The 14,369-nt window shown below is 44.9% G+C and overlaps 1 protein-coding gene across 3 annotated transcripts in view; it reads right to left on the bottom strand.

The window, feature by feature from the left end:
• Window positions 1-352: 352 nt before the first annotated feature.
• LOC136663007 (integrator complex subunit 6-like) overlaps window positions 353-14,369 on the bottom strand; it is a 33,308-nt gene continuing 19,291 nt past the window's right edge. The window contains exons 10-19 of one of the 3 annotated variants that reach the window (XR_010795002.1): window positions 11,989-12,083; window positions 11,213-11,323; window positions 8,933-9,148; window positions 6,716-6,839; window positions 5,579-5,721; window positions 5,200-5,431; window positions 3,178-3,567; window positions 1,885-1,978; window positions 1,081-1,488; window positions 353-710 (exon numbers count right to left, since the gene is read on the bottom strand). Coding sequence is in view for 1 of the 3 variants with exons in the window: in XM_066639871.1 (XP_066495968.1) it covers window positions 1,389-1,488; window positions 1,885-1,978; window positions 3,178-3,567; window positions 5,200-5,431; window positions 5,579-5,721; window positions 6,716-6,839; window positions 8,933-9,148; window positions 11,213-11,323; window positions 11,989-12,083 (1,505 nt within the window). In the remaining 2 variants the exon portion in view is untranslated. Of the gene's footprint in view, window positions 1,489-1,884; window positions 1,979-3,177; window positions 3,568-5,199; window positions 5,432-5,578; window positions 5,722-6,715; window positions 6,840-8,932; window positions 9,149-11,212; window positions 11,324-11,988; window positions 12,084-14,369 lie in introns of all 3 variants that reach the window. The other 2 variants (XR_010795003.1, XM_066639871.1) reach the window with 2 other exon arrangements.

Here is a 14,369-nt window from a genome sequence, read left to right as displayed (position 1 = left end):
CACCCAAAGCAAGGTGCAAGCAGCAACCCCCACCCCAGATAACTTTCACTGAAGGAGATGACCGACTCACATGCTGTGGGAACAGACGCCACCTACCCAAGAACAGCTCCTAAGAGCAGGGGAAAAAAGACAAATCATTAGGAAGGCATGCAGACTGCAGCGGACCGAGGGGGGCTATGGATGGTGGACTCTGCAGAGTCCATCAGTCTTGCCATGATCTTCTGGAGAGCAGGAAAAAGGAGAAACTCTTAGTGGTTAGCATCCTTTCTGTCTTCAAACTTGTTACCATTTGCCAAGAGCCGGCTGGGACAACCAGAAACTTTTTCAGCAGCATCCCACTCAGATTAGGCACTTCTTTAGAAAATCATAAAATGATTTTTATTATACACAAGTGCTCAAAAAAAATTTTCATATATATGTACACACAGGCACCCACACCATTTGATATATCAAATTAAGGATCTGGTAACAACACTGTCCAAAATAATCTCTTCTCATATGAACATTTAAAAAGTAAAATACATGTATATATAGATTTTGGGGGAATGGGGTTGTGTTCATATTCTTTTTTTTTAAAAAAAAACCACCCCAAAGTTTCCTTTAAGCGCTTCCAAAGCCAAGTCCACGTGAAGAGTCTCCGTCCTCCTCACAAGATGAAAGAGAACTGAAGTCTGGACCTGGGGAGCCTCGGGCGCGCGCTTTCATAATGTCTGCAGACAAAAGAGAAGAGAGGCTGAGGTAGGTTGCTTAGTGGCTACCGGGGACAGTAGTCACGGGGCTCTCGTTAGCTTTCCTCAACCCAGTTTAGCAGCTGCTTTACTCTCAATCCAGCCTACCCTACGGACTCGCGCCTGGCTCGGCTAGCCTTCGAGGACTTCCACCTTCGTGTCTGTAGTGACCACAGGCACTACCACCACGGAGGAGTATTTTTTCCCCTCTGCATTTTGAGAACAAAAGGATCTCTCCAACACGAGTGCAGATACAGCGTATGCCATCCTGTCTTAGAAATTCAAGCTACTGCCTACAGAGGCATTAAAGTGTCTTAGAACAAAAAGGTTCAAGTGAGTAAATTCTCATCACCTGCAGGAGAGGGCAGCACTGGGAATTTTTTTCTTCAGCCCATCAAGTGGATTGGGCCCTCCAAGGGGTGGGGAGAGGAAGCCCCGCCATCCACAGCAAATCCATCAGGGTCACAGCCCAGTTTCCGAGGAGAGAGAGGTTCACAAATGTAAGACGCCACCCCTTCCTTTCTTCTCAGGCACCAACAGAAAGACCGCCCGGCTGCCAAGGCGGCAGGGGCAGCCGCTGCCTCGTCCTCTTCCGCTCTTCTGCGACACAGCAAACTCTTTCTCCCTGGTCCGCGCATCATTCGTCTTGCCGACACACTATTATCTACTGTTGACATGATTAACTCTGTTGGGCAGGCTGCTGAACTCTATTTCCTCTAGAATTCTCTCTAAGTGCTGTATTAAGACCCGTTTTTTAAACCTAAGAAAAAGAGGGGGAGCAGTTTAATGTGGGTTTTGCACTTCTGAAATGTTTTCTGAAACACACTCCTCTGCATTCCTATACCATCTACCAGCAACAGCACTGACAGACCTTCCTCCGGATTTTCTCAGGAACTAACCTGTTACATTGAATACTGAAACTGAACCGCCAACAAGGCAGAAAATACCCTATCCAAAAATACCAAAAAACCATTCACTCCATCAGAAAGTAGCTTAGGCCCATCTGCGGAGGAAATTAACTTACTACTACTATTGGAATAAAGAGAATCTGCCTTTAGGGTCACCATCAAGACATCATTTCGAAGAATATTTGCAACATAGGTACAGAGCATAGGGGGACTGCAATCTAAGGTGATGGGGTCATCTGGATACAAACCTTGCTGCTTCCTTGATAGCAAACTCAATGAAATATTTTTGAATTTCCACAGGGCCTTGCACTTCTTCGAGGAGAGAGAAGATTTTTTCATAATCTACAATAAAACCCCGAGAATTAGTTCAGGTTAACACTGGCCAAGCAGCTCAAGACACCCTTCCCACAAGGCAAAGCTTGGCTGCTCTAAGCCTGCCTGGTTTTGAGCACAGGCACACTATGCCCCTTGCAGGTGTTCACATCAAGCTCTCTCCAGTTATTCAAGGCTGGCCCCTTCAGCGCTCCCATTTCCCAAAGCTTGGCAGCTCCTCACACACTAGCTTGGTGATTGATGCAGGGTGAGTCTGGCACCACCTCTCTCTCACTTGTGACACGAGAGGCACCCTCATATTAGACAGGCCTTTTCTTCTACAGGAGCCCATGTCCCTTTTCTCCCTTTTGGTAACTCTCTTCCACTTACTTGCGACGTTAAGAAGCTACATTACTTTTCACTTATTTTACTTTGCAGACTGCTAAATTTGAGGGCTTTCTGAGGGGAGCTCAGTGGCAACCGGAGAGGGGCCTTCCAGATGGCCGCACCTTCCTTATTTGTAGAACACTCTCCCTGATGTCTGCTAGGTGCCAGGTAAAGACTTGGCATTTTCCAGGTCTCTAAGATCATGTTCATGCTGCCATGTTGTCCATCATGGCAATGAGTCTCATGATTACTGTCATACAAATGGCTTTGAAAATAGCCCTAGGAACTTAAAAAAAAAAATTTTGTCTACACTTCCCTGCAAGTGCAATATTGGAGATATTCTCAAAGTTTCCCCACACTGTTCCCACAATCTGCATATCAGTTTTCACCCATTTCCCACAAAGCAGTCACCATATTGTGCTTCAGTTTCAAGTTACCCTCATTAAGGTTCAAATCTTCATGAGTATTTGAGGGTACACTTAACTGCCACTTACAGCTCTTGTTCCTGAGCAACACCAACCAACCAATTGCTCCATCAGAATTAACACTGTCAAACTAGAAAAGACAAGCTATCTCCCATTTTGCACTTGTTCACAACTTAAAATGAAAGAGTTTAACTTTTCCACAATGTGTGGAGTCTGGGGGGGACGGGACTTGGAAAGTAGGGGATTTCCCAAGGGGTTTATGCCTTTTCCTCTGCTACTATTCAATTCAACTTAGTTTAACTGTCGCTATCTCTCAGCTACCTAGAGATCCTATGTCATGAGACACAAGTATTATACTCAGTTTTTAAAAAACTAGTTTTAAAAAATGGAGACCCCCTGGCCGCCTTGGATGCTTACTTCTCCCAGGCTTGCGAACCTCCTTCATCACTTTGATTTTGATAACTTCGTTGTTCCCTTCAAACATACTGGGTGTTATTTTCACCAGATTTGGCATGGCTCCAGAAGTCGACTCTGCCATTAGTTTTTGGTCCTCCGAAGAGATGCTGTAGTTTAAAGGTCCCCTGATGAGGGAGTTGGCCACAGGCCTTTGGTCCAATCCGTCCTCCCCAACACAATTCAGTTCATTGGGCAGAGAATCTATATCATTGGGCAGGCTCTCATCCACCAGGGCAGCTGCTGATGGTGGCACCAGGTGCGTCAGCAGCCCATCTGCCTGCTTATCCAGCAGCTGGAAGTTCTCCACTTTCTTCTCCCCATTGCCATCTTGGCCCATACTGCTGTTTGCATCTGCAAGAAAGAAGGTTATGTACTGAGCTTCCAACAGGTAAAAGCCACCATCTTAGTGGAATACTGCCCTCAGAAGGGCCACTGGGCTTTGTCACTTCAGACATTTCCAAGGAAGGCTTGCTTTCTGCAGGCAGCTGTTGTGCTAAGCTGGTCTGACTTCTGTACACATTGATTTGCAGCAGGCTATTGTTCTGCTTGAAACATGTTATTCTCTATGCATTCTGATGTTTTAATGTACAAAATTGGTTGCTGTTAGCTGCTTTATTGTCATAAGAAGGCATACAGAGTGGTGGTGGGGCATGTGTATGTTTTGTGTTTTTAAATACACACACCCCCAACCTGCCAGGATATTAAAATCAAAGGTCAAGCTCTTTTTCTTTAAAGCAGGTTTTTTTTCCTCCCATGGCTTCAGAATTTCCAGTTATTTTACATTTCTACTTGCTGGAGGTCTTCCAAGAAGTTCCTTGTGAAGCCGAGGTTTGGCATCGCTAACAGCAACTCTCTGGATGAGACAGAAATCATAAGCCCAGTGACTCAGCAATGCTGCCAAAGGCCAGCGTCACCCACAATTGACAATAACCAAAGCATCCCATGGAACAGAGGCAGCACTGTTCAACGTCAGTCCAAGTCAAACAGCCTGCTGCTGGATTTGGACCAAAGGCAGCCAGAAGGTGGGCAACTATTTAACCAGGAAAGGAAAAAAAAAAAAGACACAGCCAACTCCCAAACATTGTGCCACCACATATTATTCAGAATGGCCATCACAAAAGAAAAGAGAAGCTACAACAGGGACAGGATAGGCCAAACAAAGGTAGAATCTTTCATAGTTTCCAGGAAAAAAAAATTTGCTCCTATTTTTATGGGCCAGAGAATTCAGAAAGCACAGAGCATTAGACTCAACTAACTGAAAAACTTTCCAGTTATTTGATGGGCATTTCCAAATAACCAGCTTCTTCCCTCTGCCCTTCAAGTACAGTTAAGTCCAACTCCTAAGTTTCAACATAACTCTGGGATGCTACTGCAGATTCTTTTGCATTCCCTGCTCTAATTTACCTGCCCAGGAAAAAAAATCCAGGGAATAAGGTTAGGGAGCTACCTTCTGGGGATGAAGAGAAAAATACTGGAGCTTTCATTTATACCAGCAGTTCCCAAACTGCACCACAGAACTCACAGGGGCTCTGCAGGATGTCTCCAGTAGTCTCTTCTTCTCAGGTCTCTCAAGTGCTGCCATATTCACACGATCCAAGATGGCAGCACTCGGGAGACCTAGGAATAAGAGACTGCCACAAAGGGGTGCAGAGACCACAGTAAGTTTGGGGGCCACTGATTTATACAATTACAACCTTTTCTCTTTAAAAGAGGAAGCTGCTGTTCTCATACAGCAGCCAAGAGCTGCTTCACAAATCACAGTTCAAAATTTTTTATGCTTATACCTAGAGGTCGCATTTACATGTGACAAAGAAGCAAACAGCAGATTAGGTAGACGTGTGAGGGGCTTGGACTGGCTGTAGCTCCCTACTCCAACTACATACCCCTTATACAGCAGCAGAAATGTAAGAAATGACCAGGGGCAGGAGAACTTTTAGCATGGAGAGTCTGGAGAGACAGCATCCAAACTGTAATTCTAAATACCTTTGAAGGCTGGCACGGCTTTGGAGCTGGGGCTGGAAGGGGACCCTGCAGCCGAGGGAGGCCCCTTCCCCCCAACGTGGTTGGTTACTACGGGTGGTGACTGGGGCCATCTCAGCAGTGGGGACATGCTGCGTCTTCTTTTCAGGGAGGCAGGGGTGTTGGGCTCTCCTGGACGCTTGATCTTGTTCTGAGGCCCTGCGACAAACTCATCTGCTTCGTCAATCATCATTCCCTGGAGGGGGAGGGAAGATACCACTGGTCAGTCTGACACAATCCTGATTAGCCACCAGGAGAAGCAGCTCCACCCACTGTGGGAAACCCCACAAAGTGCTTTGCTCAGTCCCAGGAGGAAAAGGAGCAATGGGTGGGCTCTGCCTACCTTCTTGTCCTGCTTGAAAGGATTACCAAAAGTGTGAAGCCTTTTGGGTTGGTCTGGGTCAATTTCCCGCAATGGAGAAGGCATCATCTTCAAGTATTCCTGGTAGTTCCCCATCTGAGCCACTGGAACACTGTGTAGGCAGTCTGCAAGGAAAGCAAAGGGAGAAATATTCTCTATCTCCAGAGAAAGGACTCAGTCCTGCCCTGGCCCTTCATCACCCAACTGAAGACCAAACTTCAGGTCCTTGAAGATCCTTTCACGACATGCTCTCCTTCAGAGACAAGCAGCAACCTTCACCACAACTTCCCTATCAAGGGATAAGCCTAGAAGTTGGTTCCTTTTAACCTGCCCAAGAAGACCCACCTCCTAGCAACAGTTACATCTGGTGCGGCCTAGCAATACACAGGACTGGGGGTTATTCCCCTGAGGTCATCGCAGCACTTGCGGAGCAGAACACCAGAAGGCTAACACAATGTCCCCAGCACCTCTCAGCAGCCTTCCCACCAAGGAAATTCAATTGCGTTGCACTGTATCATCTCTTGGCAATTGTTTAATCAGCAAGTAGTATATATTTTAAAGATGCAAGTAAACAGGCGTCAGCAGAGAGACGTTTACAATATTTCACAGCTATGCTGGAAGTATTCATGAGAAGTGGCTGTATCACAAGGGGAGAAAATGCTTTTTTGTCTATGCCACAGTTTAAAAAAATGGAATCAGAAACACCTGCCAATCTCTAGGTTAGCTTCAGTAGATCTATTAGTAGACCCCAATCCACTTTCAGCGGGATCTCTTTGGACCAACACACAGCATCTAGAACAGTGTGACTATCAGGCTTTCCATTATGACAAAGAATTCTCTTGATTTACAAGTGCCTGCCTTAAATTTCCTGCAAAGTTGAGCCCAAACAATAAATAAATCTATTGTATCCTTTATGGATATGTCCAAGCAATAAAGTGTTTCCTCCCTTGCAAGTGTGAGAAGTCGGGAAGCCATGTGATATCTGGGCTGTTTTGCAGCAGAATTTAGGACTCAACTGCCCCATGAAATCCTTCCCAGATCTAGAGATTCCCCAAGTCCAGGTCTCACTCAGAGAACCTAAATAGAACCTCACTTCAGTCACTGAAAGGCAACACTTACCTTCATCCTGGCCCAAAATAAGTTTGTGTGTTTTCAGCAGATTAGTTCTCATCCTGGTCAACTGGTCTAAGAGGTTGCGGCGAGGAATATCATAGGCATTTCGGTACGCCTGTGGCTTCAGATCCTGGATTTGGGGAGTTAAAAAAAATTTGTTAACTCAGTCCCTTCCCACTACCCAACTATGATGCTGAATTGAACCAGGCCACTCTCTCTTGCGAGGCTGAGGCTGCAATTTCTGACACAAAATTAAAGGTAGCCATGACCCACACTGAACTTCCCCATCAGATGACAGTCCTGCAGAAGTCTCCTCAAGATCTGCTAACACACAGAAAGCAAGGCCTGGTTGAGGCCTCACAGTCGATAGCATTTATACAAGAGGTTCTGATACCAATAACTGAGGAGTGGCTTCCCTCTCAGTGTAGCCCCAAAGCTAAGAAATTCCTTCCCAAAAGTTAGGAAAGTTTTTGTAGTCCTTTTGAACCCACACTTTCCACTTTAAGTCAGTTCACTAAAGCATGTGGACTCCATGACAGATCAGGAGAGAGATCTTGGGGTGGTGGTGGACAGGTCGATGAAAGTGTCGACCCAATGTGCGGCGGCAGTGAAGAAGGCCAATTCTATGCTTGGGATCATTAGGAAGGGTATTGAGAACAAAACGGCTAGTATTATAATGCCGTTGTACAAATCGATGGTAAGGCCACACCTGAGTATTGTGTCCAGTTCTGGTCACCACATCTCAAAAAAGACATAGTGGAAATGGAAAAGGTGCAAAAGAGAGTGACTAAGATGATTACGGGGCTGGGGCACCTTCCTTATGAGGAAAGGCTACGGCGTTTGGGCCTCTTCAGCCTAGAAAAGAGACGCCTGAGGGGGGACATGATTGAGACATACAAAATTATGCAGGGGATGGACAGAGTGGATAGGGAGATGCTCTTTACACTCTCACATAACACCAGAACCAGGGGACATCCACTAAAATTGAGTGTTGGGCGGGTTAGGACAGACAAAAGAAAATATTTCTTTACTCAGCGTGTAGTCGGTCTGTGGAACTCCTTGCCACAGGATGTGGTGCTGGCGTCTAGCCTAGACACCTTTAAAAGGGGATTGGACAAGTTTCTGGAGGAAAAATCCATTATGGGGTACAAGCCATGATGTGTATGCACAACCTCCTGATTTTAAAAATGGGTTATGTTAGAATGCCAGATGCAAGGGAGGGCACCAGGATGAGGTTTCTTGTTATCTGGTGTGCTCCCTGGGGCATTTGGTGGGCCGCTGTGAGATACAGGAAGCTGGGCTAGATGGGCCTATGGCCTGATCCAGTGGGGCTGTTCTTATGTGCTGATTTTCTGGGGCTGTTTCTCTAGTGTGATGCTACTATGGCTCAGTTTGTTTTTATCTCTTTATTTTTATGTAAACCACTTTGAACCTGTGAGAAAAGTGTTACAGAAATATTTCTAACAGAAACACACACCCAGCAAGTCCCAAGCTTCAGCAGCAGAGAAAGCAGCTCAGCACAGGCTGTTGTTCAAAAGATCAAAACTGTGGCCAGCTGAGAGATCCAGCTCTGAAACCTGAGAAAAAACAACCTTCCTTAATTCCAAGTCCCCCTTAGGCAAACTTTTTGCTTGGATGACCAGTGGGGGCAACCAAGTGGGCCTTGGCCTCATTTCATTACCGTGGCTCTCACATATTTAGCACCAGGACCCGCTTTTTAGAATGAGACTCTGTCATGACCCACCGGAAGTGATGTCATGACCAGAAGTGGCATCATCAAGCAGGAAACGTTTTAACAATCCTAAGTTGCAATCCTATTCACACTTACCCAGGAGAAAGTCCCATTGACTATCATTGTTAAAAAAATATACACAGTAGCTTGTTAAAGGTACAGGTCTGTAACATTTCCCCAAATGCAGTCACATACCAGGGTAGCATCAAGTCTAATATATTAAAAATGAAATATTGAAATGAATGGGGACCCACTTGAAATTGGCTCATGACCCACCTAGTGGGTCCCAACCCACAGTTTGAGAAACACTGCTTTACTGTATTGGACACTATCACCAGCACTCAAGTTAGAGCGAAGTCATAATTTGGCTACACCACAAGCAAAGCCACAAGAAAGCCCTTTCATGTCTACCTGCTCTTTGCAAGTGCCACGCTAAGAAATGAAAACTGTGAGGATGAACAATAAGCAGTTTGCTGCACCATCCAAGTCACCTTGTTGAGGAGTCCTATGTGGAAGCCTGCAAATTCCTTCACGTTCATCTCCGGCAGTCTCAGGGGGGATTCGCCCGAGATCCCTTGAAGCAGCTGTTTGAAATCCCTGCTCTGGATCAGGGAGAGGCCACTGGAATGATTTTTCACCTTAATGCCCGTCTCCTGAGGTGCTTTCTTCCCCACTGACCCTATGATCCGCTCTGACTCGATTTTGGTCTAAAACAGAATCATAAAGCACCTTAAGGGAAGTGAAGGACAATGTAGACATTTCTAGCATAACAAAATTATCCTGCTACATCAAAAGGTAGCCAAAGCCTGCTCTTCTACACTTGAATGAGACCAAGAATTTTGTGACACTGGTCTTCATGAAAGATTCAAAGCAGACAACTACAGCACCATCATATTCAGGATGATCATCTGATCGTAAGACTGTGCAAGCTTTGGAGTCACATCAGGTCATTTTTCATGCTGCTCTTGGAAGAAATGCGCAACTCAAAAACCTGCACACTATGTTTACGTGAACGCAGTTTGTCTAAGGGACAATTGGAGGATTCAAGATTTTCAGCCAAAGCCACAATTCCACTAACAGCATGACCAGTTCCATGCACCAGCAACAGCTTTTGATATGGCATTGGACCCTTCTGATCCACAAAAACCAGCAAAACCCCACTGACTGTGCCTAAAATAGCACACTGTCTCCTGCCTCTAGTGCTGAGAAACTGTTTTAATCTAATTGGCAAAATAAGAAGCACATCACTGTAGAAGTCACTCAGAATGTGACATTTACAGCTCTTATTGCATATCAGTAATGCATCTTCCCACTTGGAAAAACTGAATTATCCAGCGTTCCAAAATCCATTTTACATACTGTTCACTGAATTCAGTTTTTTTTTCATACTTCAGTTCACTGAATTCAGTGTCTTGATCAAGTTCTACAAAAGGACAAAAGACGCCAACGCCACATTTTGAATTCACCACCAGTAAGTCCAAAAGTAACTCCTCTCAAAGCATTCCAGTGGTTGTATTCCAGACCTAGTAAAGCATGCAGAAATGGCTATCTGATCCCACTGAAGAGCCAATGAGATCAGGGTGCTTCAGCCCTCGCTATTTCAACAGGACTTGCACCTGCATCAACACCATTGCTTTTGGAATCTTGCTTTGATATTTTTCTACCTTAGCTTTTCAGAGATTCTGTTTAATAATAGCTACCTCTAGAAAATAGAAGCAAGATGCTTAGGCAACTTCTCCAAACCAATAAAAAAGGGAAAAAGAAGGTGCCTAAATCACAGCAAACTGTTGCCTAAACAGGTGCGCTTGCTTACGTGCCCCATTCCCAATATGCATGCTTGAGTAGAGACCCATTTCAAGCCATTACTAAGAGCAGTGGAAAAAGCCATGTGAAGGAAGGTGGATGGGGGAAAAGGAAGATACCAGAACATAATGTTGACTGGACCTCTTCTACTCCCCTTCTTTGCAAGGTAAAACTTATGTCATACTGCGGATACTTCAACCGTAATTACATGCAGCACAATAAAGTAGTAAACAGGACTGGACAACCTCAGAATGCAGGTGAATGGCAATACTGTTTTTAATGCTCTTCTATCCAAGCATGCTCTTCCAAGTAGATGTGTACAGCAGCACAAGTGGTGCTGATCCAGACTTTCCCTCCTGTGCTACCTTCCTACTTGCAGTATGTCCCTGTTCAGACTGCAACTTGAAGCTGCCATTTTTATGCACTCCCTTAAGTCACGTCTATCCCACCATCTCAAGAGTCTACCACTTCATTCTCATTCTGCAGCATGTGTAGACCAGGCTGAATATTTGCTTTACTCCACACAACTCTGATCTAAAGCTCAGCAACAGTGTACAATTTCATACACACCCTGTATAAATTTAACTAAGGGGAAAGAATAATTGTTTCTCAGTGCTGCGTTTTAAATACTGCTATAGGAACACTTTTTCCTAGAGAAGTGTTGCTTTTGGCCACCAGTGGCATGGATTGCTGCTGCTATTTTAAATAGTTCGCAAAACCAATGACGGCTCAATGGCAGCAGTGTTCAACTGAAACTTAGCCAGGTCGCTGACCCTTTAACCTTGCCATTACGTGTTCTAAAACCCCATCCCACCTGTCAGAAAACAGGAACATGAGCAGGTCTTTAGCCATCTCACAAACAAAAAAGAAAAAAGAGGGATACATTCCTTAGGCGATTTATATAACCAGAGCAACACACACTAAAAAAATCAAGTTACTTCTAATTACAAAGGTTTTGTCGATACTACCTGTTGGCTGAGTTTTTTAAGGTAAGAGATAACACTGTAACTAAGTCCACAATCTAAATTATCTGATATCAGATTTGGAGCTCCCATCATCCTTAGGGCTTTCTTTAATGGCTATAAGGAAAACAAAATACACAAGAGTAAGAAGAGAATCAATCTGGGTGTTTTTTTGTTTTTTTTTTTAATAAAAAGTTTTAGTTAAAAAAGATCTCACAGATCAGTGTACATGAAGCTAGGGCATAGCAGAGTTGATGCTCCAGCTTGGCAGCTTTTGGAAGCGAGGATTCAAGTGGCACCGTCGGGTGGTTTTGCCGGCTTGCAGTGGAAATCAGACCACGTAACCAGCTTGGCACCGCCGGCCATTTCTGCACAAGAGTGCGAGACCCTGAATGCCGGGATGATGCAAGTCCATACTGCGGCATCTGGCTCAAGCTATGCAGGTAACTTAGGACATGTCACTTCCACCCAGCTATCCCCTCCCCTCCCCAGCCTGGCCCAGTGAGTTCTATTGTTCGCTGCTGTCATCAGGGCAGGAAAGGATGCTAGGAACTTGCCCACATTAATAACAGCAGCACAAAAATCTGCAGTTGACTAACCAGGAGGAGGGAAGACATTTAAGCACATAAGAATCAGATTTGTGCTAGACAGCAAGTCAAAGAATATTTAAGTCATTCCAAAGTTCTAAGCATCAAGGACTTCTGAATCCTGGTGCATGAATCTTTTTTGCGAAAATTGTTCTGCCAAGGACAATGAGGCCCATCAAATGGACAGGTACATACCAGTAAATAATAGGGAGGCATGGTTTTTAAGTAGTTGTCCAAAGCTTGTCGCCACTTCAGGTTTGGCTTAAGTTTGTGAACCTTAAACAAGTCATCTGCAAAGAGGAGAAACAGTTCAAGTCACAACAAGTCACAAAAATGCGTACAACACTGCAGGCAGAGTATCCCACCTACATCTTGCTCCACAGGGATCACCCCCTAATCGAGATCCAAGAGGTATTTGTGCTTCCAGTAACAGATCCCCTTTCAGACTTCCTCATTCGCTTTGACTTACAGGCACAGTGGTAGCATCTATAGGCTACAAGAGGGATTTACATCACAGCAATCACATTTTAACAAACCAAGAACAACTACTTTGTCACTTCTGAAGCCCATAACAGTCAAGGCAGGTGGTAACCAGGGACAGGGCCTTCTCAGTGATGACACCCTATTTTTTGGAATCTCCTCCCCAAGAGGCTCGCCTGGCCACCTACACTGTTATTCTTTTGATTCTAAACAACTTTAGATTTTCCCAGGTTTTTAAAATATTGGTTTTAAATTGTCTGCTGCTTTCCAAGTGCCATTTTATCTCCCCCCCCCCTTTCTAAATCCAATTTGATTGAAGATCTGCATAATGTTTATTTCAACCCAAACAGCCCAGTCTCTTTCTTATCCTAGAGGCCAGCTCACTCCTTGTGCCACTTCACTAAACAAGCAATGCAGTCTTGTGTAGTGAAGGGGCACAAGGCCCACAGCACAGCTGCCACTTCTGCCACAGCACTCTAGAAAAGAAAAACAAACTCCCTGCCATACAGTTTTGTCAAACCTGGAAGTGCAAGACTCCCAGTTTTATTTTAAGGGACGGTGTGACTAAAGGAGCTCCTTTGTTTCCACGGCCCCTGTAAATAAAATTGGAAACCTTAAGGAAACTGCAGAGAAGCAAGCAAGGAGGCTTTGCTTCTTGCTTGGGTGAGCAGGAAGCAAATTGTTGCAGCTTGCATCTGCAGCAGGCTACAGGGAGTACATAGAGGCAGACTTGGGGCAAAGTACAACCTCAGTTAGACCCCCAACCCCTTGCTGCCTCCAGATTCCTTGCAATCTGCTGTTGATGCAACCCTCTACCTTGCCTCATGGTCAGGCCCGCAGGGCTTCACAATCTCAAGAGCTTCAGAGGAGGGAAACAGAGGGAGGAGAACTAGAAATATTATATGCAAGGCTGTTTAGAAACTTGGCCTCCTGTGTGTGTCTTATTCCTAGATAGGACAGACAAATAACTTCAAATTGCTTACTGCAAGGAGCTGCCAAAAATTATTCGAAAGAACAGGATCTGGTGACTGAGGGAGGGCCCTTACAGATAACACCAGAACTTCCTCCAACATGAGCCCCTTCCTATATACTTGTCAAAAAAAAAAATTTGCAAGGGAATGTGGCAGAGAGGATTCCCAATCTCTTGGTATCTCAGACTCAGATTAACACACCGGCAAACCAACAGCTGTACTAAAGAACAAGCAGCTTGATGTAAAACTGTGTGAAACAGAATGGGGTCATCTTCAACTGTCCTCCAAAAACCTCCTACTCAGACAGCCAGTCTACCACAGACTAGCTTGTTAGAAATGCACACGCCTCAGGTATATCCACAGATCCTCAAGCCAGATTTTCACAAATCCTAAAGCCACTTTGATCCAGAGAAGTAAGTGGGCCCCAAGAGATTGACTTGTTCAGGAAGACACCCAGGAAGGATAGCTGTAGGATTAAATATACTCCTACACAGAGACAGGAAGTAGCTCAGGACACGTGCGCTTCTATTCATCATCCCTGTGTTCCTACAGCAATCTAATTATACAGTGAACATCTTGCCTGTGACTTGTGCAGTCTGGACTCCACCCTACCACTGCAGTACCATAAGTCAGCTGGACTGAAAAATTAAGGCCTGCAAAGAATGCACGAGTAGGAGTACGGATCTTGAAGAGGAATCCACCTCACATTTGTTTTCTAACAAGGAAGCAAGTGGCAGCAGGAAAGAGTAGAGCCAGAAATCTTGTAATACAGTTAGCAGGTCCTAATCAGGACTTGAACGTTCACTTCTGAACTACAAGTCTTGGGTGTTTAAAAAAAATGGAAGAGGGCGAAGGGAGATAAACAGGGATACCAGAGGGAGCACACTGGCCACAGGCTACTAGAGTTTTTGACAGACAGTCCCACACATGTAGGCTTCATGTGAAAACGAGGAAGGAAGATTAAGAACACAAAAGTGCTCTTTGGTTGCTAGACAAATGCATGCAAAGCTGACGTGTCTCTTTCCACAAGATGTAGAAGAAATCACGTCAGAGACCACCTACACAATGCTTATGGTTAACAAGCAGAATCTACGATAAAGTCAGCGAACACCAGGGCAACTAGGC

The sequence above is a fragment of the Tiliqua scincoides genome, chromosome 12 (genome assembly GCF_035046505.1).
Source record: "Tiliqua scincoides isolate rTilSci1 chromosome 12, rTilSci1.hap2, whole genome shotgun sequence".
Lineage (NCBI taxonomy): Eukaryota > Metazoa > Chordata > Lepidosauria > Squamata > Scincidae > Tiliqua > Tiliqua scincoides.
This window is presented reverse-complemented; position numbering and strand designations above follow the sequence as displayed.